Genomic DNA, 26,921 nt, shown 5'->3' with positions numbered 1-26,921 from the left:
ACTTTTCTGCAACAAAGGCTTCAGATAAAAGCAAACAGCCTAGTAGTGTAAAATTACAATAATTTTTTCCAGATGATTGAGCCCCCCCCCCATCTTTCAAAAAGGACTTTCATTAAGGTGTATGCATGTATGAACAAGGGCGTGCATACACATGATCTCCTCCCATAAGATGACCAAATTCAGGAGATGTATTTAAAACTGCATATAGACTCAAACGTAAAATAAAAGACACCAGAGAAAGCACAAAACTCTACACAAAGTTTCTGTTTTATTGGGGGAGCACTAGAGGGAAAAGATCGGAATCTTAAAGTGCAGACAATTCTTCAATAGCAAAATGTATGCCACAATATGAATCCAAAAAGACAAGCACCCCCCCACCCTCTCCCCCCCCCATAACAAAAAGTAGGTCACTACAGCTTCTGGTCTGCTGGAATGCAACAGCAGGAGAATAACTGCAGGCATTTATTCTAGTCTTCAATTTCGGCCCCATTTTCCAGGCCTCTCTCAGGTTTTAGCTCTCTTTAAATTCCAAGGATTCAACAAGCCTGGAACTGGCCAGAGCCAACTCAAGACTACACCACAAAAATTAGTTTCCTAATCCTCTCTTGCATCAGAGAGAATTTTTCTTTTTTCAAAAAACAAAACAAACAAAACAATGGCAGCATAATATCTTTTAGTGAGTGCACATAGTGTATTCCAGCAGTTGATTTGCAAAGGGAATAGCCTTTGGCTTTTCCAGTTGACCAGAGACAGCACTCTTTTTCAAAACAGAAGCCAGCTCTGTTGGTGTTATCAATTAATTTGTTCACCTCTTGTCTATCTCGTATTCCAGTGAGAGAGTGAGAAAATAGGCCACTACAGCGGGGAGGGGGAGGAACAACTTTATACTGTCTTTTAAAGGGGGGGGGGAGAGAAGTATTTCCTGCCCTCCAATAATATTGATCTTACCTGACACATTTATTAAAAATCTTAAAAGGCAGCTGGAGAGCAACTATGAAAGTTGACAGAATACTTCTACCACAGGTTAATACTGACAGGGCCTGAGCCTTAAAACCAGACTCAGAAAATCTTCTCTTGGCCACATCACTGTCTCTGCCCCAAGTCAACAGTCTTTCTTTGCGCTAGCTGCCCTGATCTAGTTTGTCAGGAAGCAGGACAGTGAAACAGGCTGATGGTGGGCTGTAAATAGCATCCTCTGAGAGGACTGATTGCAAGGCACTTCTGTGTCATGCCTCATTTCCTTGAGGTGAAGAAACACTCACATGGGTTAGAGTTGCAGCGAGAAAATTAAAGTCACTTGCCCAAGGTCTTTGGCTGACTTGGCTCAATGGGGACTCCGAAACTATCTCATCATCTCCCCCTGCCAGGCCAAAATAGCCACATTCCTGTTGCTTTTATCACTGAGCACAATATCCATCCATCCAGATAGCTGACATACCAGATCTATTTGAAGTGCTCCTCTTAGGCCACTTAAAGAGGAGTATTTTGAGAACATTAAAAAAAAAAACATCCTTGAAAGGATTCCCTTTCCCCACCATGCCTCCCTCCCCGTTACCCATACCAGTTCCCAAAGACTCATCTTCTTCTTAATCCCTTTTTTCACCAGAGGGTGGGTGTGCTCCCTGCTGAAGAACCGTCAGCAGTCTCCTTCAGAGATGAAAGGCTCTAGGGCTGCTCTAGCCTTTCCCAAATGTGCCCCAAGGCTTGAAAGGAGGTCTCCTTGGGGATGGATGTCCAGTGGGTCTTGCTTATGTTTTCTTCATTTCCCATTCCTAAAAAAGAGGGAGAGAGCAGAATAGGAACCATAAGTAGATTTCTTCAGTCTAGAAGAAGCTTTGTTGATGGAACTCCCCCCCCCCCCCACACACACCTTTGGATGTTGTTTTACAGTGTTTCGTATTTCACAAGGAATGTTCCAAATGCTATTCATATTTCCCCATTCTTGCAAGGATCATTTCTTCCAATGTTATACATGTTCAAATGCATTCTCTAAGGAATGCTATCATTTTGCAGTTTAGAAGATGTCACACTTACTAGGGAAATAAAGACCTATTGGGTGCTGCATTGTCTCACAACAAGAATAGCAGGAAACTACAGACAAAGCAAATCTCTAACTAGCTGTCTGCTCACAGAAATATGTGTGTCCAGAGATCATTAGGAAACTATATTAAGGGTCCTATCATCTAAATTTTACAAGATCCCAAATTATGTATTGCACCAATCTTGGTTACAAGCATAACCAAAATATCCATTAGTGACCAACAAACATTCTTTATATTGGGAAAGCATTAGTAATAAAGCTATTCATAGAATCATAGAGTTGGAAGGGGCCTGCAGGGTCATCTGTTCCAACCCCCTGCACAGTGCAGGAACTCACAACTACCTGCCCATCCACAATGACCAAGTGATCCCTCCACCAGAAACCTCTAGAATCCAGCCTGGCCTGGAGGAAATTCATCTACCATCCCACAGTGGTGATCAACAATTCCTTGGGTATACAAGGAAAGGGCCACAAGAGACAAACACCAACACATCCTTAACTGCCCACCCACTCACAATCTGCCTGAGTTCATAAAACCAGCATTTCTGTCAGATGACTATCTAGCCTCTGCTTAAAAACTTCCAAGAAGAAGAACCCACCACCTCCCAAGGAAGCCTGTTCCACTGAGGAACCGTTCTAACTGTAAGGAACGTCTTCCGGATATTTAGCTGAAAATTCTTTTGAATTAATTTCAACCCACTGGTTCTGGTCTGACCCTCTGGGGCAACAGAAAGCAACTCTGCTTCATCTTCTATATCAGTGGTCCGCAACTTTTTTTAGGCTGCGGACCGGTGGGTGAGGGAGGGCGATCCGGCGGCCACCATACGCGGCCACAAATGGCATGCGTGGCCAGTCCACGCGTGTGTGCATGTGGCCGCGCATGGCGCAAATGCGCATGCACAGCCCCGGCCACGCATGCATGTTTACACGCGCAGCCGCACTTCCCTCTCCCCCCTCCTCTGGCAAAAAGAAGCTTGCGACCTGAGGGGGGCGGGGAGAGGGAGCCGCGGCCCGGTGGTTGGGGACCACTGTTCTATATGACAGCCCTTCAAGTATTTGAAGATGGTTATTGTATCACCTCTTAGTCATCTTCTCTGCAGCTTAAACAGATCAAGCTCCCTCAACCTTTCCTCATTCGACTTGGTCTCCAAACCCCTCACCATCTTCGTAGCCCTCCTCTGGATATGTTCCAGTTTCTCTACATCTTTTTTCAGTTGTGGTGCCCAAGTGAGGTCTTACCAGAGCGGAGTAAAGCGGTAACATTACCTGACATGATCTGGACATGATACTTCTTTTAATACAGCCCAAAATCCCATTTGCCTTTTTAGCCACTGCTGACTCATGTTCAGTGTATGGTCAACTAAGACCCCCAGATCCTTTTCAGATCCTTTTCACACGTACTACTGCCGAGACAAGTCATTTCATTCATTTTAGTCCAGTTTTCTAGCCTGTCAAGATTATCCTGTATTCTGATTCTGTCTTCTGCTGCAACACTAGAAATCTATCAAAGTTGCTCTTTTCCTGTTTCCCAATTTGTTTACCTCTTCCAAGTTCAAATTGCCTCTGCCCTTCTGCTACATTAGTTATCCCTTTTGGCTACTGGGATTAGAAATTTACTCATTACACAAAAAAATGGTTATTGTCCACTAGTGGCTCAACTCTGAACTATAAATAATAGCCCCAACAGGCTGAAACAAATCCATTATTTTAAAGTAAGACTATTTCACTACCCAAAGAAGTCACGGTTTACAATCAAAGTAAGATTATTTCAAATAAAGACCAGCTGGGAGAGTTGAACTTCAGCATTTCCAGTCATTGTGGAGGAGTTGGCTTTTCATGGACACTAAGAGAAGAGCAATTGTAGAACACAGACTTTGCATATGGGAGGTCCCAAGTTCAATCCTCACCATTCTATAGCTAAAAGGATCTCTAGCAAATGTCTGGAGAGCCCTTTTTCTGATGAAGACCCTGGAATGGTGTTGCCAATTGGGAGTAGGTAACACTGAGCAACAGAACACTGAATTGATTCAGTATAAAGCAATGTCATATGTTTCTTATAGGTATCCAATGTGTAAGACACTGAATACTTTGATTTCTGCTAGAATAACCCAAGGCCACTGCAGATGTTGAGAAAGAGGCATTGCTGGTGTGTACCTTGGCCTTCTGTAGCACATTCCCCTTGTTGGCAGGGAGGAGGGAAGGGCTTCGATTTCTCATTTCTGCTGCACAGTTAACTGGCACCAAGTGATCTGGGTGGTTTCCCTGTGGCTGGGTTACAGTTTCCTGAAAGGGAAAAAAAACATAATAATTAAAAAAAACATTTTAGAAAGTTGGAAGGCTAGATTATAAACCCCTACTATGGTATTTCTTGTCATTAATGAGACTTTGTGAGAGAAAACAGGAATGGAAAACCGAGTAAGAAATGCATTTCTTGGGTGCTATTATGCATGTAAAGGTTTTCACTGAAGACAGCATGCTCTACTGTAAATCATTGTTAGTTTGTTTTTTTCAAATGGTCATGTTTTTCTGTAAGGATTATGCATTTGAAAGACGGACTTACAACTTACAATGGGGGGCATTCCTCCATTGTACTAGACTCTCATTGGCAGGCTGTGGTCAGCTGCAATGTCACATGACTGCTATTCTGGCACATGCTACTGGCAGGGACTTATGAGAATTGTAGTTCATGGATATGGAGGCCTCAACAAGAAATTTCCATGGGGGCACACAGCCTTTTGAAAACACTACTACCTTTCCCCCTCAGAGGTATGCTGTTCCTCATAGAAAGTGGATTGAAATGCTTGCAAATGCCTCTGAGGGAATGAATAAATTAATTTTTGCTGGTGTAATGTTGTCTTAGCAGAGGTGGGAAGATCTGCGCTGAACAAGGGGAACCTCAAGCTCCCATTGGTGGATGAGGGACTAGAGGTTGTCCGTTTCCCTCACTGGTGTACGGTGGCACGGGGGAGGAAATCAAAAACATGCTAGCATGCAAAAATATGACCATTGTAAAAGGAAAGTTTTAAAGCTAGTTCTAAATACTGCACTGAAAAGATGCAGTGGCTGCTATGAGGGAGGGGGGAATGCTGTACAGAATTTAAAAAACTATGGTGGCTTTTTCATGGCAAAACCAGATCCACAGATTTAAAAAAAATCTTTTGGGGCAGACTTTGCAAGGTTTCCTGACACACATAATACACCCATAAACACCCATAAACCAGAGCTTTCAGCCTCCTCCATGAACTTGCAAGCTTGACATGTCCCACACTTAAAGCAACCAGCTGGTAACCTGTTTTGTTTGGAGATAACAGGTTTTGAAATAAGCTCTTTAATGTTCCTCCCTCTCCATGCAAAAACGGGACTGGATTCACATCCTTTAAGATGAGAAATCATATACCAATGTCTTAACATGATGTTCTTGATTTTGTGTGAATAAGCTGAAAAATCAAATACACAAACCATCTTGTTAAGAGGTGAGCATTCTTTATAGGTTAACAAAGTCTGTCTACTTGTGAATTTTGCTCTATCTTTAGCTCTGGTAATAGCTGCTAAAGGGTAGTTTTGCTCCTTTAAAGAGGCACTGACTTTCTGAGCTGTATCAAAGTGATGCCAATATTTTTAGGTAAGTTGATTTGAAATTTGCTGTTACATTTAAAATTTAAAATACATTATGTAGTTTGATAACAATAGTCATTCTGATACGTTTTCACTAGACCTCTGTATAGTGGATACCTTAGAAACATTGGGAGATTGAACCACATACATATTACCATAGGATTAAGTAGGTACAATGACTTAATATATGTTTATTACATAATTGTATAAAACTGATTAATATTATATTATTTATGATTAATTTTTAAGGGTCATATCATTCTGATATATGATAAGAACTCCTTTAAAGGAGATGGGGAAGATGGCTGCTTGAGCAGTTCTCCTAAGGGGGAGCTCTTGGTCTGTATAAGGGACCGAATGTATCTATGTCCGGCAGAAGCAAGCAAGGTACGCAAACCTTGCTAAATTCTCCTTATAAAAGCTTGGGAAAGCTCCGGAGCTCTAAAAAGGCCCGTCACTGATCTGCGGAGAGAGATTATCCATATCGCTAATAGCTATACGTGACCAAGGCCAAGAAGCAGTCTGCCGTCAGAGCCTTCTCTAACAAGGATCGCCTTTTCTTTCTCATTCCTCTCTCATTTTCTGAACTGCTTTGAAGAGACTTCAGAGTTCTCTAACTTCAAACGTCTGCTATCAACAGTGGGTAACGTTTTAAAGACACTAAATTTTAAAGACACTAAGCAATCAGAAATTCTGCGGGAGGACCTCTCCTGGCTGTTTGAAATATTGCACAAGACTGGCTGGTGTTGGCTTTTAAGTGATTTTTAATATGGCTATTTTGACTCAGATGATCCATCTATTAGCAAAACAAAAAGAAGATCTGAATGCTTTCACAGAAAATTTGGTGAAAGATATTTTTAAGGAGATCCGAAATGGCAAGAACAGGAATGATGAACCAAATGATAATAATATTAACCAACTGGAACAAAAAAAATAGCAAGAGTGAAAAATAACAAGATTGGAAATGTTCAGCGGAAGAGAATTTTGGAGCATTGGAGATGGAGTCCTTTGGAAAGCAAGATCTGCGACAAGAACTTATTATCATCACTGATCAAGTTCCCCAGATGAAGTTACCTTTACTGAAAGGACATATTTCAAAGCAGAAACACAAAAGAACCAGCCAAAAGACACATTGGTTTGTCCTGAAAGTAATTATTCTAAAAGAGCTTCCCAGGGAAAAAAAACGGTCTTAACACACCCCAGATTGAAGATCAGGAGGTGCAACTGTTTCAAGAATCATTGGCAGATATTCTGTGGAAAAGAGCACAACTTCATTTCCTAAGCCTCAAACTAAGACCTCCTTAAGAAGATTGGGAGGAAGCAAGGGGGAGGGATGACATTTTTCTTTTTCTGTATACTTTTATATGGATGGCATTAATACTTAAGGTAACTGCAAAGATTTTTAAACAATTTGAATTGAAGAATTTAAGAGCTACAAATGTTCGAAATTGGGCTTCTCTTTTTTTTTCCCCTTAAAAAAAATACTGGGCTAAAGTAGCTGTAAATGTCATGATAACAGGGTTCCCCCCCCCCCCTTTTAATTTTCTTTTTATAAATACTGGGTTAAAGTTCATATTGTTTTATAAGAAATGCTTAATATTAAGTACTTAAAATATGTTGTTGTGAACAAGTCCAGGAACCAGCTGATTTTCTAGTTTAAGGATATGCCTTGGTTCAAGTCTAAGGGTAATTTTTATAACATCGGTTGACTGTAAAATGTTATGTTAAAGTGGGATTTTTTTGTGTGGCTTTGTTTTTATATTTACAGGCAACAGACATCTAGAGCAGTGGTCCCCAACCTGCGGGCCCGGTGCCGGGCCGCGAAGGCCATGACTCCGCGAAGGCCATGACTCCAGGCCGCGGTTCCCTCTCCTCGCCCCCCCTTCAGTAAAAAACTTCCTAGGCCGCAAGCTTGCGGCCCGGGAAGCTTCTTACTGCGGGAGGGGGGGGAGAGGGAATCAGGGCCGCGCCCGCGCATTGTGCATGTGCGGCCGGGCCGCGCATGCGAACATGCACCATGCGCGGCCGAAATCATGCATGCACGGCACTTTCGCGCATGCACGATTTTGGCCGCGCAGGGCGCATGTGCGGCCCGGCCGCGCATGCGCGATGCGCGGGCGGGGCAGTTGCCCTGCCGGTCCCCAGCCTAAAAAAGGTTGGGGACCACTGATCTAGAGTATTCAGCAATACAAAACTTCAAGCAAATGGGCACTTTGGGGGTAGAAGGAGGGATGATATTGGAATATTGTAATCAAAGATGTTTTTCCTTGTTCTTTTCTATATAATTTTTTAAAATTATATATATATAAAAGAAAGTATGCTGACGGTCACTGAGCTTTTAATTTGCACTGTATTGTTAATAAATACTAGTATTTTTATCATTAAAAAAGAATTCATTTAAAGAGGAGTTATTATTAAAGGTTAAAGGTATTTTTTAAAATTTACTATTACTATTCACTTACACCTAGCATGGAGACATTTGTTTACATAATATATATTTTGTATTTAGAGTATCTTACATCACTGACAAAGATATTGAAAATGAATACCTAGGAGTTCGTTGATGTTTTGGAAGTTTAAGGAATTGCTTATCCTTAACACGCCCACGGGTACCGTCACGGGTACCGCGGACTAAATAATTCGTTAAGCCCTTGGTGGGAGGGCTTTGTCCGTGATGAGGAAGGGGCCTGATTGGCCCCTTCCTCTGGACAGACCATCGGCCCGGCTGATTCCCACCAAGCTGACCAGGAAGCAACTGCGAGCCGCGAAGAGCGCGGCTCACAGTTGCTTCCTTGATGGCGGCCTCACACGGCGAGAGGCGTCAGGCCGCCCACAAAGGGAAGCACCTCTAGCCGCGTCAGGCCCCCGACAAAGGGAGCCCCGGGGCTCCCTGGTCTAGCGCCCACTGTATTTAGCTTACAGCGGGCTTGATTCCTAGTAGTGAAATAAACTGTTATTTGCCATCGCCAGCTTGAAAATAATTTCATTTGCTTGATTCTGTGAACTTAGGCAGATTGTGATTGGGCAGGCAGGTAGGATTGTGTCAGTGCTTGGCTCCTGTGGCCCCCTCTTGAATGGCCAGGGAAATGTTGATTGTCACTTTGGTGTTGGCAGACAAATTTCTTCCAGGCCAGACTGGCCAGGGATTCAGGTTGGGGGGATTATTTGGGCATGAAATTGGGGTTACTGGGGGTAGGCAGGTAACTGTGAATTCCTTGCATTCTTTGGGGGTTGGAAGAACCTTCCAACTCTATGATTCTATGAATACACTTATTTTTCATGATTCTGATCCCCAAACTCAGTGTATGCTATCACTTTAAGCACAGGAAAGCCCTCATTTACACAAATTAAAAAATGGGGAATGTATATGACTGCCCATACATCTTTTGCAATACGCTAATGCAGCAAAATGTCCCGTTTCTTTAGGCTTATGAGCAGCAGCAGCAGCAGCAGCAGCTTTTCCCTTACTTTGCTTTCAGTTTTGCTGGTCACAGTCAGCCCCAAAGCTGGCCCTCCTGCCAGCGACTGCTTCAGCCGTTCTTTCACCTCCGTCAGCTGGAGCTCCAAGTCTACCCGCCGCGCCTCATTTGCTTTGCACTGTTCCTCCAGGGTGGCAACACGAAGTTCCAGCTCGGTCAGGTCTTTCCCTGTTCCAAACATACATACATGAAGCACAGTCAACCCGTACCTTCCATATGGTTCCGAACCACGAAAATCAAGTTCTGTAGACAAATGAAGGTTTGAAACAGTAGCAGATGTGAATTTTATCCTCCTACCTTCAGGGGGAGGGGTGGGAAACTGGAGCTTGAGGCTTATGTCCAGCACCACAACTTCCATAAACTACTATAAGCTCTTGTTTATTTTTGCTTGCAATCTACAATAGAATAGAGAGCCAGCATGGTACAGGGGTTAAGAGTGATGGTCTCTAATCTGGAGAATAGGTTTGCTTCTCCACTCCTCCACATGCAGCCAGCTGAGTGACTTTGGGCTAGTCACACTTCTAGTAGAGCTGTTCTCTCAGAGCCTTCACAGCCCCATCTACCTTGTAGAGTGTCTGTTGTGAGGATAGGAATGTAGAAGTGTTTGCAAGCCACTTTTGGACTCCTTTGGGTAGTGAAAAGTAGTGTATAAAAATGAGCTCTTCTTTTTCATACCCAGCGTAGAGGTAAGAGTGCTGGAAGAAGACCTGGGAGACTCGGGTTCAGATCCCTGCATCTCCATGAAATGCATGAGGTGACCTTGCCCCAGTCAGTCTCTCTCAGCCTAGCCTACCTTCACAGAGTTGCTGTAAGAAAGAGATGGAGGAGAGAAATATCTTCAGCAGCTTGGAGGAAGAGCAGGATTAAAAATGTACTACTAATAAATACAAGTTAATAAGAATAGACCTGTTTCTTCCAGGTTTCATAAACCTATCCATGGATTTTTCATAAAACAGTTATATTTGAGTCTAGTAGCCACTTAGAGACTGACAAAATTGGGGGAGGGGGTATAAGTTCTAGAGCAGAGGTAGCCAGACTGTGGTTCTACAGTTCCCATGAGCCGCTGGCTCTCTATTCTATGGACATCTGGAGAGTCACAGTTTGGTCACCCCTAAGATTCAAGGCTTCCTACTTGAATTGAGCAATTCTTCTGCAGACCAGTCTGGCTATCCGCTGAAACTTTTTTCATAGAAGAAATTCTTACTTCAGTAGATGGTGCTATTGCGCTTCCCTTGGCCTACCTCAGAGAGGGGGGAAATGCAATTGTTTCACTGATCAATTTGAAGCTGTGCTGACTTGGCAGTACTGAGTAGAAATAAAAGAGTTTTCATAGGTAGCAGTTATAGGTAGCACCTATCCAGCACATAACAATAGATGCTGGGGCCAGGGAGTAAGATGCAAAACCAAACACATTGCTTGGAGGGTAAACATCAAGCCAAAACTGCCTCATAATTTGGGAGTTTGTCAGCAGTTTTATACTCTTTCCCCATAAATAATGGAATCCCCCTTTTGATCCTGATGACAAAGTATTCTAGGAAAAGGTTGGCGGTATCTCTTCATCAGCTAAAAACAGAGGATGCTTTGTCAGGTGTGGCTGAAGGCTTCAGGGGCAAATTGGAGTGTGTGCTCCTGCTGGTTGGAACAAAGGGATCTGTACAGAGTCATGAGGTGGTAAATAAACCCATGGGCTCGGAAGGAGGGGAGTTTCCTTCTCAGCCAGCAGAGTTATACCTGTGCTGCTCTTCATGGCCGCCCGGAGCTCTCGCTTTTCCTTGCGCAGTGTCACCAGTTCAGTCCGGATGGAAGCCTTCTCTGTCTCCAGTCTGTCCTTCTCCGTCAGGAACCGCCTGGCGTCCTCTTCAGCCCTGTTTTTGCCATACTTGTACTGATTGGCATCTTCAGACACACGCATGCACATGAGAGAGAGAAGGCACAGCCAGCATGAGGCACTTGAGGCAGGACTTCTTCAACTCCACCTCTCCAGCAGGAAAAAAAGGCTTAATGGCATGGTCAGCTATGAACAGATCAACCTCTTCCCTGGCCCCTGGCTGGGGATGGGGGGGAGGGTGTGCATGCATGTGTGCATGCCGTATCCAGGTTAAGAAACTCCAGGAGAGTGTCCTTGTTTGGAAAATGGCCTTAACTTAGGGATGCGAGTCCCCAGGTGGGACCTGGGGATCCCCAGCTTTACAGGTCATCACACAACAGAGATCAGTTCCCCTGGAGAAAATGGCTGCTTTGGAGAGTGGACGCCATAGCATTATGCTCCACTGAGGTCTCTCGCTGCCCCAAATCCCACCCACTCCCAGCTTCACTTCCAAAGTCTCCAGGTATTTCCCAACCCAGAGTTGGCAACCCTAGCCTAACTGTATAGCTCACTTGCTGCTGCAGTTTCCCCTTTTTGTTAAGGAAAGCAGGCATGAAAGTAGAACCCGGGTGACTATATGGGCTCTCTTATTCAGGGGTGTGTTGTGCAGGCAGTTTGGATGAATTATACTGCAGTCCTCCTGCCCACCCAATGTGCCTAAATCTCAGCTGGGAAGGAAAAGCCTTCAGGTTGAATGGCCAGTGTCACACTCAGGCTTTCGCTTGCCCTACTGATTGGGACTTTATTATTTATTTATATTTCTATACCGCCCCTTCCATACTGTGTGGTTTATGTTAAATGTTGTAGAATGGTTACAGAGAATATTATAACAATGCAATAAATAACAATAATAACATAACATGACAACCAGAACTTCTGTGCTGTCACAGGCTCAAGGCTCTGTCGTTGAAGAAGTGGAACACAAACAAAAAAATGAACAAAGTTTCTGTCTAGTGAAACCTTTAAGATCAATAAAGTTTTATTCAAGGTATAAACTTTTGTGTGCATACACACTTCCTGAGATACAAAGCTCATGCCTTGAATAAAAGTTTATTAGTCTTAAAGGGGTCACTGGACTCCAATTTTGTTGTGCTGCTTCAGACCAGCATAGCTACCCGCTTGAAGGGAGAAAATTTGTATGTGCTCTGTAACCGAAACCCAGGAGCAAAGAGTGACTGTGGCATGGTGTCAAGGAGTAGGTACTAGATCTTCCTTCCTATACGTCAGCTCCAAGATCCTCACCTTCTCCCACCCCAAACTGGTTGACAAGGCAGTCGCAACAGCCCAACGGTTAGACCACCCTTAAACCTACTTGATGCATGGCGCTTGACTTTGACTTGTGGATCCACACGGCGTGATTTCTCACTGCAAGAGGATCCATGGCGCTTCACCTGGGATCCTGAGGGCCTCCCTGACTTTTCCAACTGCACACAGGAAACAGAGAAGCACTCAGAGCTGTCATTTCAGAAGAGACACAGGTGAGAGAAAAGGACTCTGGTTCCTTACTGGGCTGCATGACTGTTTAGAAAAGCCTCCCCAGACCCCAGTCTCATGCAACCAAACAGTGTACAGTCCCATGCGACCAGGGTAGAGTCAGGGAAAGGAGGAAATGAAGAAAATAGAATCATGGTCTTTTATGTATTCTTTTTTAATACCTCCACCTTCTCATATGGGACTTCATCATATAACACTCGCGAAGCATCTGCTTGGCTCTCAAGGGAGGAACTAGCCCACCTAAACAAGCAGAGAGAGAAACACACACCATAAGTCCTTCCTCCTCGGGCACTTGTCTGTCAGTGATCATCCTTTTAATAATGTTCATAAACAAGTACCTGTGCTGCTCTTCATGGCCTCCCAGACTGACTGCATGTACACACTTTAAACTGTCATATAAAAGCTACTTCATACCAAGTCCGTATCGTTCATCTTACTCAGTGTCACGATTTCCTGTATGGCGAGCATAGTATATAGCCAGGAGATCTGAGAATTGTTTGGCACCCGGGCAAAGGAAGTTCAGAGGCCTGCCTCCATGTCTTAGAGCAGGGATAGTCAAACTGCGGCCCTCCAGATGTCCATGGACTACAATTCCCATGAACCCCTGCCAGCATTTGCTGGCAGGGGCTCATGGGAATAGTAGTCCATGGACATCTGGAGGGCCGCAGTTTGACTACCCCTGTCTTAGAGGAACTACCCCCCAAATATGTGGAAGTCTCCCATCCAAATACTAGCCAGCATTGGCTTTGCTTAATTTCCAAGATCAGATGGGATTGGCCTTGCCTGGGCTCGGTATCACACTGGTTCTCAGCAGTTATCCACGATTTGAGACAGAGAAATGTCTGTTACCGAGATGTCAGAGGCTGGGCCTGGGACCTTTTGCATGCAAAGCTTGTTTTCTACTGCTGAGCCACTCCTCCTATCTGCTTGGCTTACTGACAGAAACTGTTCTGTCACACAGATCTCCTGTACAAGTTCAGTGCTTTATGTAATGCAGTAGAGGATATAGTCTTTAGGGGAAATTCAGGCATAGATGTGTTAGGCTGAACAGCATGCAAAGTCAAAATCTGTGCTCTGACTCTGGGAGACCCCTCACAAATTATAGAAAAAAAAATTAACTGTGTGTTGCTAGAGGTTTGCTCATCAGGAAGATATTATAGACACTCCCTGTAGCATATCTAAATCTGCAAAAGAACATATAATTAAAAATCCATAATCTTCATTCTAAACTCACTCACTTGGATTAAACACTCCACTCCACACCTCTGAAGAAACAGTGAAAAAGGTTACCTTCACTCATGTATGCCAGAAGGTGAGCCAAAGCACAGTCTTTAAAACGTTATACCCATTGACTTGAACACATCTTAATCCTGATTAGGATTGCACAGTAATGTTAAAGAGGCAATTAGAATAATAGAATCATAGAATCATAGAGTTGGAAGGGGCCATACAGGCCATCTAGTCCAACCCCCTGCTCAATGCAGGATTAGCCCTAAGCATCCTAAAGCATCCAAGAAAAGTGTGTATCCAACCTTTGCTTGAAGACTGCTAGTGGGATAAATATCTGGGAGCCAGCCTGCCCCCTTCCGATGATAACCTGCCACTGTGCACATACACAGAGAAGCTGTATGCATGTTTACTTTGCCCCCATGACTGGATACATTTGCTCCCCTTCCTGAGGATGGAGCCTACAGGTGTAACCATGCCCCACAGGCAGGACATACAGAATCAGTTGGAAGAGGCCATACAGGCTAGCAAGTCCAAGCCTCTGCTCAAAGTAGCATCAGCCTAAAGCATCCATGATATGTATCTGTCCAGGTGCTGCTTGAAGCCTGCCACTGAGGGGGAGCTCATCACCTCCTTAGCAGCCTATTCCACTGCTGAACTACTCTATGAACCCCCCCCCCCAATATCTAGCCAGTTCCATTCTACATGTAGTTTAAACAAATTACTGCAGGTTTCAGCCTCTACTGCCAACAGGAACCACTCCATGCTCTCCTCCAAGTGACAACCTTTCAAATACTTAAAGGGAGGAATCATGTCCCCACTGAACCTTCCTTTCTCTAGGCTGAACATTCCCAAGTCCCTCAGCCTTTCCTCATAGGGCTTGGGCTCCAGGCCCTGGATCATCCCGATCAGTCTCCTCTGCACCCTCTCAATTTTGTCCACATCCTTTTTGAAGGGAGGCCTCCAGAAGGGAACACAGTACTCCAGATCTGGCCTGACCAATGCAGTATACTATGGAACTATGACATATTGTGAGTTTGATATGATCCCACTATTGATACAGCCCAAGACTGCATTTGCCTTCTTTACTGCCGCATCACACTGTCTGCTCATACTTAGCTTACAGTCCACAAGTATCCCAAGATCACGTTCACATACATTGCTACCCAGAAGTGTATCTCCCATCTGGTATGCAAGGTCCTCATTTTTGTGACCCAGATGTAGAACTCTGCACTTCTCCTTATGGAACTGCATCTTGTTTTCCTTTGCCCGCTTTTCTTGCATGTCTATAGACTCAGCCAATATGGGCTACAGGGAAAGCAGAACCAATGAGCTGGCCCTCCTTCCTCTTCTGCACTGTCCTCACACTCACAAGCCAATGCATGTAGAAGTGGGAGGGGCCACCAGACATCCCCAGTCTCTCTCTACATGTGTTGACTCTGTCCATAGAGATGTCAGGCCAGAGAATAACAACTTTTTGTCTCTGTATCCCAGACCACTTTTAAGGGAACCATAAAAGCAGCCCACCACATGTACACCCATGCAATAAATGAATGCCAGCTGGTCATGAAGGCTAGTTTGCTTGCTTCAGCCTGACACCTTCCTGCTCATCACATCACTATTTACAGCCTACTCTGTTCTACCTTTCAAGTCTAAATCTAACAGACTGTTGAATCAGAGACTTACCTAGATGGCCGTAGAAAAGCAACATGGTTATCAGGGACTCAGAGGCATGAGGAGCATCAGACAGATTTCCCCCTGTCCCCCAAGAAGACTAGGAAAGACTCTTACAGGTAGGAGTGTCTCACAGCATTGATGATATGGCTGATTTTCTCCACCTCTACATAATCATAATGCAAGGTCTCAGGGGTCGTCTGGGAACCAGTTTCCACCAGCAGCAGCCCAAGCCAGCGTCCCAGGTCTTCATAGCTGCTCGCCTGCAGAGTTAAAACAATATTGCCTTTACTCATATACTGTGGTTTTTCCAGGTAAGCCATCATATAAAAAGAGGGGGTCATGTTACATTCATATACAAGTTACAGTGTTTATATATATCACCAACAATATATAGCATAACATGTGTAGGAATGTTGGCAATGACTTTTCATTCATGGTCATACTCCTTTCAAGTAACTATGGTAGTTAAGAGTGAGAGGAAATGCCTATTTATCTGGGGAATAGGGCAGAAAACTCCCAGCCATTAAGTAAACATACTCAAGGACATATTTTTTCACTGCTGCATTGTTCCTTATCCCCAAACTTCCTGCCTCCCAAGTTTGAAGCCATGTCATTTCCCATACCAATATCCCAGTCCTCCTCTATGTAGGACTCATCTATGCAAATGAAGCATCTCTAAACAAGTGAGTAATGGGTTGTATCATGAACACAGACAGTCTATGTTGCACACAGGTCAAGGTAAGCTGAGACCCTCAGAAGGAAGAGTGTTTTGGCTAGGATTAAGGGTCATTCCACATGAACCCATGGGCTGAATGCTGATATTTAAAAAAAAATGAAACCGCCATTTTACTCATTCCCCACCTGCATTAGGTCTCATTTACACTTCTTTGAGATTGAACAATTGACAAGATCGGCTCACCAAAGGATCAAAATGGAAAGATTACTGTTACAGAAGGAAAGCTTCTACATATTTGTGCTTAATACTCTGGGGAAACATGATCTCAATACGACCTGGGACTGATGTTTTTTTTAATGACATGGCCATTTAATTAACAACAGTTTTTGTACCACCCATTTAGAGATTTTGTGGTCAGAACATACTTATTCAGTACTCGGCAAAATGCTGATGGGGACCTGTCAGAAACACTATTTAGGGAATCCTCCATTTTACCCGTTGAGCACATAATTTACCAAGGTGGGACTTGGGTATGATAGTGTAATAAGAATTGGAATAATTTGGAAATTTGTGATACTTCATTTATTTATGTAATGTGTTTAATAAATAGGTGTAAGCCACTGAGGAAAATGGATATTGTTTATCTGGAGCCCATTCTGGCGTCAGCCAATTTTGATAAAGAAGGGACATGAAAAATGGCCACAATTTTTTAAAAAGCTTTATTAATTCTAGAACAACACCTGAAGTCAATCTGTTTCTTTCCTTGTTGGGCATTCTCCTGATCGACAGACCTTCATTTTTCACAATTAGGGGCTGGCAACCCTACTGATCACACATATAAAAGCTTTTATTAATTAAGATATTTATATACCTTACTTTTCTCCCTAAAGCAGCTGACATCATCGTTCTCCCTTCCTGTTCCATGCTCAAAACAACCCTGCAAGGGAGGTGGGCTGAGTGAAAGTTATTGACCAGAAGTCATCCAGTGAGCTTGCATGGCACAGTGGGGATGTGAACCAGGGTGTCTCACCAAGTGGCTCAGTGGGCAAGTGGCAAAATAATAGGTTTCTTTTACATAACTCATATTCTGACTTGGATGGCTCAGCTAGCCTAATCTCAGCAGGGCTGGCCCTGATTAGTATTTGAATGGGAGACCGCCAAGGAAGCCCTGGGTTGTGATGCAGAGGCAGGCAATGGCAAACCAATGTCTCTTGCCTTGAAAACCCTGTGGGATCATCATAAGTCATAGAATCATAGAGTTGGAAAGGACCTCCTGGGTCATCTAGTCCAACCCCCTGCACAATGCAGGACACTCACAACCCTATAGCTCAGTGCTGCTACAGTCCATATGCTCTCAGTCTCAACATTGGTCTGCTTTCAGATCTCATTGGCTACTGACCACCTGATTTTGTGAAACCAGAAAGATTTTTGGGGGACACATAAACTACCAAAGTCCAAACATCCACTTGGATTACATTAAGAGTTCCAAGGAAACATCAGTTTGGCACAGTAGTTAGAGCACTGAACTCCACTCAGCTATGAAAGCTCACGGGGTTATGAACCATTAGCCACACCTAACCTCATCGGATTATTGCAAGGAGAAAAAGTGAATCATACAAACCACCCTGAGCTCCTGGGAGAAAGGGCTGGCTAACAATGGAATAAGTATTATATGCAAGACATGTTACACAATTCATTTTTCAATTCATGAAACAAGCAGAAGAAGTGAAATTCTGTCTGATATTCTAAGTAATGCTACAGGTTCTCAGTGAAGAAGTATCAATAGCACGGATATCTTTTGTTGCACAAACACAGTTCTTTGTATTGACTGAAAATCTTTCTTCAACGAATCCCTTGGCCAGTGACATTAACCTGCATGGGTAGGTTTGCCAATCCCCTTACACCGAGAGAAAGTGTCATCAGAGTTCTTCTAGCACCAAGGCATTGACATTTAACTCTAATTTTTGTACAATGACATCTTAATTGAGTTTGCAAAACTGTTTTCATTTTTCATAGTCCCAAGAGCAAAAGCCCTACTCACCTCAAGGGCAGAAAGTTCTTGTCCACCACGAAGGATGCGGAAAGCAAAGGGGTGCTTGGGGCCCAACCCTGGTGCCACCTCACAACCCCGTAGGACAATGGCATTCACATGGGTTCTTAAATCAGTGCGGTCCTTGTGGAAATAAAGCATGTTTCCTTTTAAGCGACACCAGCGTTCCTTCCAGCACTGGTTAACCAGAACATTCAGGTAGCCTGTCAAAGCAACAGAAGGCAGCTGAGCAACCAGTAGTCAGAGATAAAAGCCAAAGTGTAAAGATTGTCTCCTAAGAAACTAAAAATCATTTCACTTTAGCATGACAGCTCTAAAAGCAGGAGGATAGATCCTGGGACCAAGTGGCTGGCAATCACAAGATGTTTTTCTAATAACTATCCGTCAAATCATTTAACTCATCTTTTCCCCAGAAGACAGATTATGAAAAATACATCTCTACATCTCTACAGAAATTAGGTGCTTCACAGAGAGAAGTAAGGATGGCAATTCCACCTGACATCTATAATACATGGATGCTAGCAGAAGAAAATGGCCACCCATAGCATAGCTTTGCAATAATTCATGCTGGTACTAACTACGGTGAATAAAGGAAACCAGGGAATGTGCAATGATCAATTATGGATTTTAAAAGAAAGTGCTCCCCCACATATGGTTAACACAGAAGAGATACAGGTAACATAAATCAGACCCTCCTGGCATTTTAACCAGAGAGCCATCTTGGTGTAATGGTTAGGAATGTGGACTTCTAATCTGGCAAGCTGGGTTTGATTTCCCGCTCATCCTCCACATGCAGCCAGCTGTGTGACCTTGGGCTCGCCACAGCCCTGATAAAGCTGTTCTGACCAGTAATATCAGGGCTCTCTCAGCCTCACCCACATCACAGGGTGTCTGTTGTGGGGAGAAGAAAGGGAAGGCGAATGTAAGCCACTTTTAGACTCCTTCGAGTAAAGAAAAGCAGGATATAAGAACTTTTCTTCTTTAAAAGTTCACTGGTGTAAAGAGGGAATTTAATCCTTTCATGCATACATACCCTGCATGGTTCCAACTATCAAAAACACTTTTCCCACTGCTATTAGCTACAAGGGGGCGTGGGAGGGGGGAGCAGGCAAAATACAGGCTTCCCCTTCCAAGGCTAACAACAACAGAGGGAGGGGCATTTTGATAGGCAGAATCCTGTAAGGGTGGGAGGATTAAATCCCTTCTCTGATTAAAAGTTGTATGCTGTTGCTCTTCTAAAACAATGTTTGCAAGACACAATCAGGAATCTTCTAATGTCTCCTTTAGTTTAACCTTTGGCTATAGATATCAGCTTGTCATGCAAGGGAAAGGTAGGCCAAGCAAGTTCTGTGGGCTTAAAAGCAACTAAGTCTCCATAAAGTCCCAGTACAAACCACAGCATGGGATGTCCTCCTCAGTAGAGGATGTTTGGGTATCCTCAGGGGACGGCTTCTTCTTGGAAAAGCTAATTATCCTGGTGATTTTTCTCCCTGCTGCTCGACTCACAGAGCCCTTTAATTCAGCTAAACCACTCTTCTTGCCTTTCCCTAGGAGGAAAATGCAGAGAGATTAAAAACCAACATATTGATTTCTCTTCCACACATGTTAGATGCACTTTCAATGTGCTTTTGCAGCTGAATTTTTCTGTGTGAAACAGGAAAATCTACTTTTAAACAGCATTGAAAACCCAAGGTATGTGGAATGGGCCCAAGTAAAAAAAAAGAAAAAAAAAGAATCAGATGCACATTTAGGTTACCTACATAATATACAGGGCTGCAGAACAAGAATTTCAAAAGTCAAAAGAGGATTAAGGGAGCAGAGGAGATGCACTCAGTCTGGGGTGTGGCCTGCAAGATTCACTGTAATATTATGAAAGAAGAACTATTTGAAGTCAGCTGCAATCCAGAGTAGCTCCAGAAACAGGGGACCTTGGATCTTTACGGTGCAACCTTTATAACACTAGAGTGGTCACCATTTCCAGGGCAGTGTGGACATTGGTACTGCCTCATCCAAAGTCTCATCAGGCTCCTGAAACAGCAGAGAGCTGCTGGGGACTCACCTTGCTCATGGGCTTCCCTTCGAGCCACAGAACAACTGTTCTCTGTGGTTGCCACACTGTCAGAATCAGATGTTTGCTTGTCCTGCAATGATCTCTGCAGGGGAGAGAAGATCATAAGGCCAGTAGCCTACTAATATTCTTTTTCTTCCCCTGCTACTGCCTCTGCAGCGCAACAGCTTATAATATTTCACTGCCTTCTGCATTCCTAAGGTTATCACTGAGTCAATATCCAAAGCTAGAGTCCCAAGAGTGTTTATAGAAGGAATTTAATCTAAGAAAATTCTAAAAAAAATCTAAGAAAATAATAAATAAATAAACTTTAAACTGTTGCCCAGCTCCTGTGCTACATGAGGATGCTGCAGTTTGTTATTCAACACCTGCCATCCCTCCCCCTATTCAAAGCACCACATGTTGAAAAACAAGGAGTCTCCTTTAAGACCTCCTTTCCCATAATAAGTTTATAGATGGCAGTCAGAATGTGGCTCTGGCGCAAATATCATGGCCCATTGCCCACATCACCAACATCAGCTGCCATAAGACGAGTAGATTTACCTTGTCATGGTCCATCTTGCATGTGAGTACAGGAGACATAGGGATTTCTGTTCCATTCAGTCCACCTCCATTATAACTGCTGACTTCTTTTATCACCTGCAAGTGTTACAGGACAGAGACTGAGAGCAGTGGAGACACCAAAACTACTAAGCTCTAGCCAGGGCCTTCAAACCGTTCTGCAATGATTTCTTGGAAACGAATGTGTCATTAAACACTTGAGTTGTCTTCCAGAAGTGGTGAAACAGCAGATTTATTTCTCTTTTCTCTCCAAAGAGTTTGAGAGGAAGATTTTATCTCTCTCAGAATCAGGTGTGGCTAACTGGCAATTGAAGTTCCCAAAGCTATTTTATTCTAATCCATACCAAATTTTTGTCAAGAATATGGTTTAATGCTTGGCCAAAGTTTGCATCATCTAGAAAACAACACACACACACACACACACACACACACAGAGGGAGGGAGGGAGGGAGGGAGGAGAGAGAGAGAGAGAGAGAGAGAGAGAGAGAGAGAGAGAGAGAGAGAGAGAGAGAGAGAGGTTTTTGCTTCACTTTAAATGTCTCTCTGAGAATTTGTAATGCTCGCTGATGAACAAGTACATGCTCTATAACTGTGAAGACTTTCCTATTAAGTTGGTGTCAATGTTTAGGAGTTGGATTGCTCATCAGAAGATAAATCTGTACCACAGAATACCTTCCCGTCTCTGTACACAGCTGTCTAAAAAACTAAAATGCCCACCACCCTTACAAGAGTTGGCTTTCTTTGGCTTAAATAAAGTCAGTTGGATTAGCTTGTCATATTTTCACATGACTGGTCATTACAGATCACAGAGGCCCACTAGCATCTAGCGAGGCAGCTGTGTATAGCTGCAGTCTATTGCCTGGATAGCACTGCTTTTTGCCTCTCAGATGTTCAACTTCCGTAGCCTGTTTGCCAAGGCTGGCAGAGGTTTTGTGAAGCAATTCCAGTCAGGACTGTAGGGACAGAACAGCAGCCTCAATGCTATTTTTTTTAAAACACACCCCACTGCATTCAGTCTGCATTGCCTTCACACCTCAGACCTAGTTGAATTACAGGTCTCGGCTCAGATATTTCATTTCTGAACAGTTTCTCTTGGGAAAGGCTCACCATCACCCCAGCGTGTCTCCTAGATTCGTGCCAATAAGAGCAACATCCTGAGGAAGAAAGGACCTTGAGAGTCTCATTCTGGGCCAGGAGAGTGGGGGTGCTCAGAGAGAAATAGTATACACAGTAAGGACAAGGACTAAAAACAGCCAGCATAAGGAGGAAGAGTCATTTTTAAATGCCAATGTTCCTGACAGTATTCATGCCAAAGGACCTGGCTCCACTGATATAAAAACAGAAATCAGATCAAAAAGTACATCAAGTATCTTCAGCCAGAATTTCTCCCTGTTAAGCTTGACCCATGTTTCATTACACTGCTTCCAGATCGATCAAACAAATTTCACCCAAAATAAACCCGGAAAAGGAGGGCTGTTCTAGCTGGGAGTCAGGAAAGAGGCACAGAAGAAAGAGAGGCCGGGCAAAAAGAAGCAGCCCCAGGCCCAGCCTTCGTATTTGCCTCATAGGGCTGAAAGGAAGGCCTAGCATCAGTAGAGATCACAGAATACCACTGGGTGTCCATGGCATAGAGGAAGTACTGAAAGTGGGAACAAAGCGACCCCTGCACTTGTTTCAGCCACTAATGTTGGGCCAAATGACATATTCCCAAATGCAGCTGTTGAGGGTAGGGCGGACGATGTTTCAAGGAGGGGAGGAAATGGCTCAGATGAAAGAGGGGTCTTTAATCCTTGCTTTTCTCTACCATTTCCCTAGTGACCCCCCCCCCGCATAAGCTCACCCTGCTGGGGAAGGGTATTATTCTTCCAGCTGGGGTAAAATGGATAGGGAGTGCCATTTTTCAGTGTGGAAACAGCACAGGAAGACAGAGTGTTCACCTCCTCCCCCCTCTCTTCCAGTGCTTGAAATAGCAGTCCTAGCAGCTGCATCAGGAAAAGCTTGGAGCATGCATAACCATTAGCATGCATGAGCACCATGCTTCTTGAGTGGCCTGGGCAGCAGAAGTGACCACTTATCCTAAGTGCTCTTTCCAGCCCAACACAAGCTAGGGTTGCCAGCTCTGGGTTGGAAAATACCTGGAGATTTGGGGGTGGAGGGTGAGGTCTCAGGAAGGAAGAGATCTCAGTGACAGAGCCCACCCTCCAAAGCAGCCATTTTCTCCAGGGAATGGATCTTGGTTATCTGTGGGAGTGGGAGGTCTCCAGGTACCACCTGGGGCTTGGCAACCCTAACAAGCCTGCCTCACCCACCCAGTGCCTGAAATCAAGAAAATGCTGTGTTCCCACTCAAGACTGAAGATACCGAGAGAGAAAACAGTTGCTCGTGCCTGAGAGTGTTCATGTGGAAATAAAGGCATGCAAAGAGGAAATAGAAAAAGGCAGAACGGAAATCAGGGTATTTGCCCCTGCTTTATCATATTTGTTTAGGAAAGGCAGGAAGCAACCTGTTCCCTCAAGCGGGGGAGGGGACAGCATCAGCACAAAATCCTGGGTTTCCACTTTTCCCAGGCACTGCCACAGGCTGAGCTGGTGACTTCATCCAGCACAGCTTCCTACAGAATCTACTCGACTTTAGAACAAAAGCAGGAAAGGGGTGGGGGTGGGGGCAGTTAAAAAGAAAAAAAAATCCAGCTTCTCCCCTGCCATGCCAGACAATGGGAGGGGGAGCACATCGGGTGGGTTATTTTGCTCCACAGCTGGTGCTGCAATCAGATCAGGCCAATAAGAGCACAGAGGAAAGCCCTCTGCCCACTGCAGAGATAATGCTGCTCTTTCCCACAGGACCCGGCGCTCCTGCCCGTCTTTCAAAAAGCTATCAGGCATAGCAGTGCTCCATGAGGAAGGGGAATGGCTTCAAAGGAAGTGCCTGGGGAGGGATGGGCAAGAGCAGCAGGGGAGGGTTGGGGAGGGTTAGGGAGGGGAACTGAACTGGGCCAGAGGTGCTGAGTGTTACCTTCAGCCACTCCTCCGCTTGCTCCTTGCTCTGCACAGCTAACACCAGAGCCTCAGCTCCTGTCAGTGAGAAGCGCAGTTCGTGCTTTTTGCGACGTCCGTCCTTCGGCACGTAGACAACATTGCAGACACTGAGGGATACCTCAAGGTGTGGCTGTCTGTGCTTGGAGCTTTTATAGCACTAAATTGAGAGTGGGAGACAGACAGACAGACAGACAGAAAGAAATTAAGTTGCATTTCAAGCAAGTTCTATCCTGCACCATTTGCGGCTCTTTCTCAAGCTGACCACGACAAGCAGGAATGCACTCTTGGGTAGAGGAGCAAGGAGTGAAGGCCAGAAACACAAAGAGACAAACTCATTGCTTAGCTAGACTGCTATAATCCAGCCATTCTCAACCTTTTTTTGGCTAGAGCTCTTTTAGGAATTCTTCTCAGGTTCCATGGCCCCTGCAGTAGGCTGGCCGCTTGCTGAATCAGCGAGGCTAAAAAAGGCCTAAGCTAAGAATGAGCTAAATATATACTTGATATACCTTGTCTTCTATATATACACACGAGACAGATTTCTAGAACACTTGATCAAGAAAAGCATGTGTGTTCAGTTTTTTTCTTGACTGCATTAATTCATGCACACAAAAAGAAATGGATTTCATGACTTCTTTTTTCTTTCCCTTCCTTGACGAAAGTCAAACTTTCTGGCAATTAATGTCATGCATGACAAAAGGGGTATTTCACTGGTGCAGTTACCAGGGCCCCCTTTGGGCTCCCGTTCTTACATTTTTCAGTCTGTGGCCCCCTTCAAGTGTGCCAGGGCCTCCCAGGGGTCCAAACACCCCCTGTTGAGAATGGCTGCTATAACTAGACAAAAATACACAGAAGCTCAAAATGTACTGGAAAGTTTCCTACTTAACCTACAGCCAAACTTGGCAGTCTACATACTTAAGGGTATGTACTTTTACAATGGATTGCCAGCTCTGGGTTGGGAAATACCTGGAGATTTGGTGGGTGGAGCCTGAAGGGGTGGGGTTTGGGGAGGGGAGGGTCTCCAGTGGAAGAGTCCATCTTCCAGAACTTGCATTGTCAATGAGAAAGGAAGAGGCCCACCAACCAACAACCAGGGAAGAAAAAGAGAACACAATCTGATGATGACAAAGGAAGTTCAGTTTCAACAATGAGTTGTATTACTCTGGGGCTCATTTTGGCTCTGATCTGTCTGCAAATGAAATACAGAATTTATATGAAGTGCCTTTGCCATCCTCAGTGTGTGTTATCCTTCCACGAACTGATAAGTGGCACCTGGAAATCAGTTGTAATCCCAATAGATCTACAGCCACCACCTGGAGGTTGGCATCCCTGCTTTTACAGTAGAAAAATCTACCCCCAGAAGGGTGATCAAAATTACAGTAAAGCCAGCATGCTGAGCCCTCTGCCCTTTTTATTGCTCCAAAACAGCTGCCGCCGTAGGTTTCAAAAGTGAGTTTGTATCACCAGTGCTGTTCTAACGTCCCATTATTTTTTTGAGGAATGAATACCAGGTAGCTTCTACCTGAAGAATGCTTCGTGACATGTTATATGGCATGCTCACAAACTCCATCCCAAGCAGCCCTCTGTTTCTCATATTCAGCAACAGTCCCTTAACAAGCAGAGCCTGTGCCCCCAAAAGAAGGCTTTTCCTACCTAAACTTCCCAGACCCCAAGGCATTATTCAGCCATTACCAAGTTGCTCTGGCTTTCCTCCCTAAAACATTTCCTGCTCTCCTCCACATTCTCCGGCATTCCACCAGCCACCAACTCACTAGGAGTTTGTTGTCCTTGATGACAGTCAGCTGCTTGGCCCACTGCCCAAAGCGCTTCTTGCGCAACAGGAAAGCACAAATCCTGCAGTCCTTCACCAGGTTCATGGAAGCTTCCTCTGACGGCCACTGGTGCATTAGTCTCTGGCCTTTCCCGTCCTCTTCCTCTTCGTCGTAAGACTCATAGGAGCTGCTCATGGCATCAGAATCATTGTCTACAAAGGAGCAGAGACATTCTCTGTCATTGAGGATGTACCTGCCCAAATTAACCATGTTCTGAGTGAAAAACCCCATCTATACTTCCAGAGGGTAGTTCTCCTATCTAGAATCATAGAATAATAGAGTTGGAAGGGACCTCATGGGTCATCTAGTCCAACCCCCTGCACTATTCAGGACCCGTTATATATACCTGTTGTTGTTATATCATAAGCTATCTGACAGGTGATAGTAGTTTCTTAAACAAGTGCCCTTCACGGTTCCCTTTCTTTCAGAATTTGCCTACAATACTCATTGGCTAATTTCCAATTCTTGGCATAAAAAAAAAAGATTCCTGCAGTTTTTTTGACTGGATTTTGTGAATCTCAGCACTGTAGATGTTAGTGTAGAATTTGCCTAATTGGAACAAAGCAGGTAGAAGTTACAGGATGACTGTCTGCAAACAGATTATCTACAGACAAGGAATCTGGAGACATGCATTCTGCCTCAATTGGAGCCAGATTTCACTATGCCATTTAGAAATATGCTTGCTATCATGTCTTAATACACTCCAGTCTGTTTCTCCCTTATAAACTCCTGGTTTGAATTTACAAAATATTCAAAGTTTTCACTGCCTTTTCCCAGTTAGGCTTTAGTTTTTAAAAAAAACATGGCTCTAGGTAAAATATACATACCAGGTCAAACGATTTTTGTAATTCAGTTGTTATCAGTAACAACTCCTGATAACCTTCTTGTAAATTACAATGAACTCTGATGGAACTAATCTTTTTCAAGGACTTGAAAAAGATCTAGGATCCTGTGTATAGAGAGACCTAGGACAGGGATTTCAACAAGGCAGAACTTTAGTGATTTTAGAGGCTGTGGGCTTGGCTGTTGGTCTTGGTGTGGGAGCCAGAAATATATGGCCCACTGATAGCACAGAGCTCTTGATGAACTGCTTGTTTCAATCCCAACTTCCATAGCTACAAAATGTTGCAGAGTCAGGTCATTTCTGAATAGGAGTATTGAAAGACGTGCACATTCATGTGGGTCTATCTGATAGACTTTGTGGCTGAATGAAAGGCTTAATGGTGAACCACAACACATAAGCACCAGAGGAGCTGATACTCATCACTTACTATTACTCTGTAACACACATAACAGGTATGT

The 26,921-nt window shown here is 44.1% G+C and overlaps 1 protein-coding gene across 2 annotated transcripts in view; it reads right to left on the bottom strand.

The window, feature by feature from the left end:
- Nucleotides 1–391: 391 nt before the first annotated feature.
- AFAP1L1 (actin filament associated protein 1 like 1) overlaps nucleotides 392–26,921 on the bottom strand; it is an 87,649-nt gene continuing 61,119 nt past the window's right edge. For both annotated transcript variants that reach the window (XM_077327080.1, XM_077327079.1), the window contains exons 7-19: nucleotides 25,560–25,771; nucleotides 23,768–23,947; nucleotides 20,738–20,833; nucleotides 20,186–20,279; nucleotides 19,521–19,673; nucleotides 18,118–18,329; nucleotides 15,515–15,660; nucleotides 12,658–12,736; nucleotides 12,315–12,426; nucleotides 10,867–11,031; nucleotides 9,125–9,303; nucleotides 4,196–4,324; nucleotides 392–1,772 (exon numbers count right to left, since the gene is read on the bottom strand). In XM_077327080.1, the coding sequence (XP_077183195.1) occupies nucleotides 1,749–1,772; nucleotides 4,196–4,324; nucleotides 9,125–9,303; nucleotides 10,867–11,031; nucleotides 12,315–12,426; nucleotides 12,658–12,736; nucleotides 15,515–15,660; nucleotides 18,118–18,329; nucleotides 19,521–19,673; nucleotides 20,186–20,279; nucleotides 20,738–20,833; nucleotides 23,768–23,947; nucleotides 25,560–25,771 (1,781 nt within the window). In that variant the 3' untranslated portion in view covers nucleotides 392–1,748. The remainder of the gene's footprint in view (nucleotides 1,773–4,195; nucleotides 4,325–9,124; nucleotides 9,304–10,866; nucleotides 11,032–12,314; nucleotides 12,427–12,657; nucleotides 12,737–15,514; nucleotides 15,661–18,117; nucleotides 18,330–19,520; nucleotides 19,674–20,185; nucleotides 20,280–20,737; nucleotides 20,834–23,767; nucleotides 23,948–25,559; nucleotides 25,772–26,921) is intronic.

The sequence above is a fragment of the Paroedura picta genome, chromosome 3 (assembly GCF_049243985.1).
Source record: "Paroedura picta isolate Pp20150507F chromosome 3, Ppicta_v3.0, whole genome shotgun sequence".
NCBI classification, from domain to species: Eukaryota; Metazoa; Chordata; class Lepidosauria; order Squamata; family Gekkonidae; genus Paroedura; species Paroedura picta.
This window is presented reverse-complemented; position numbering and strand designations above follow the sequence as displayed.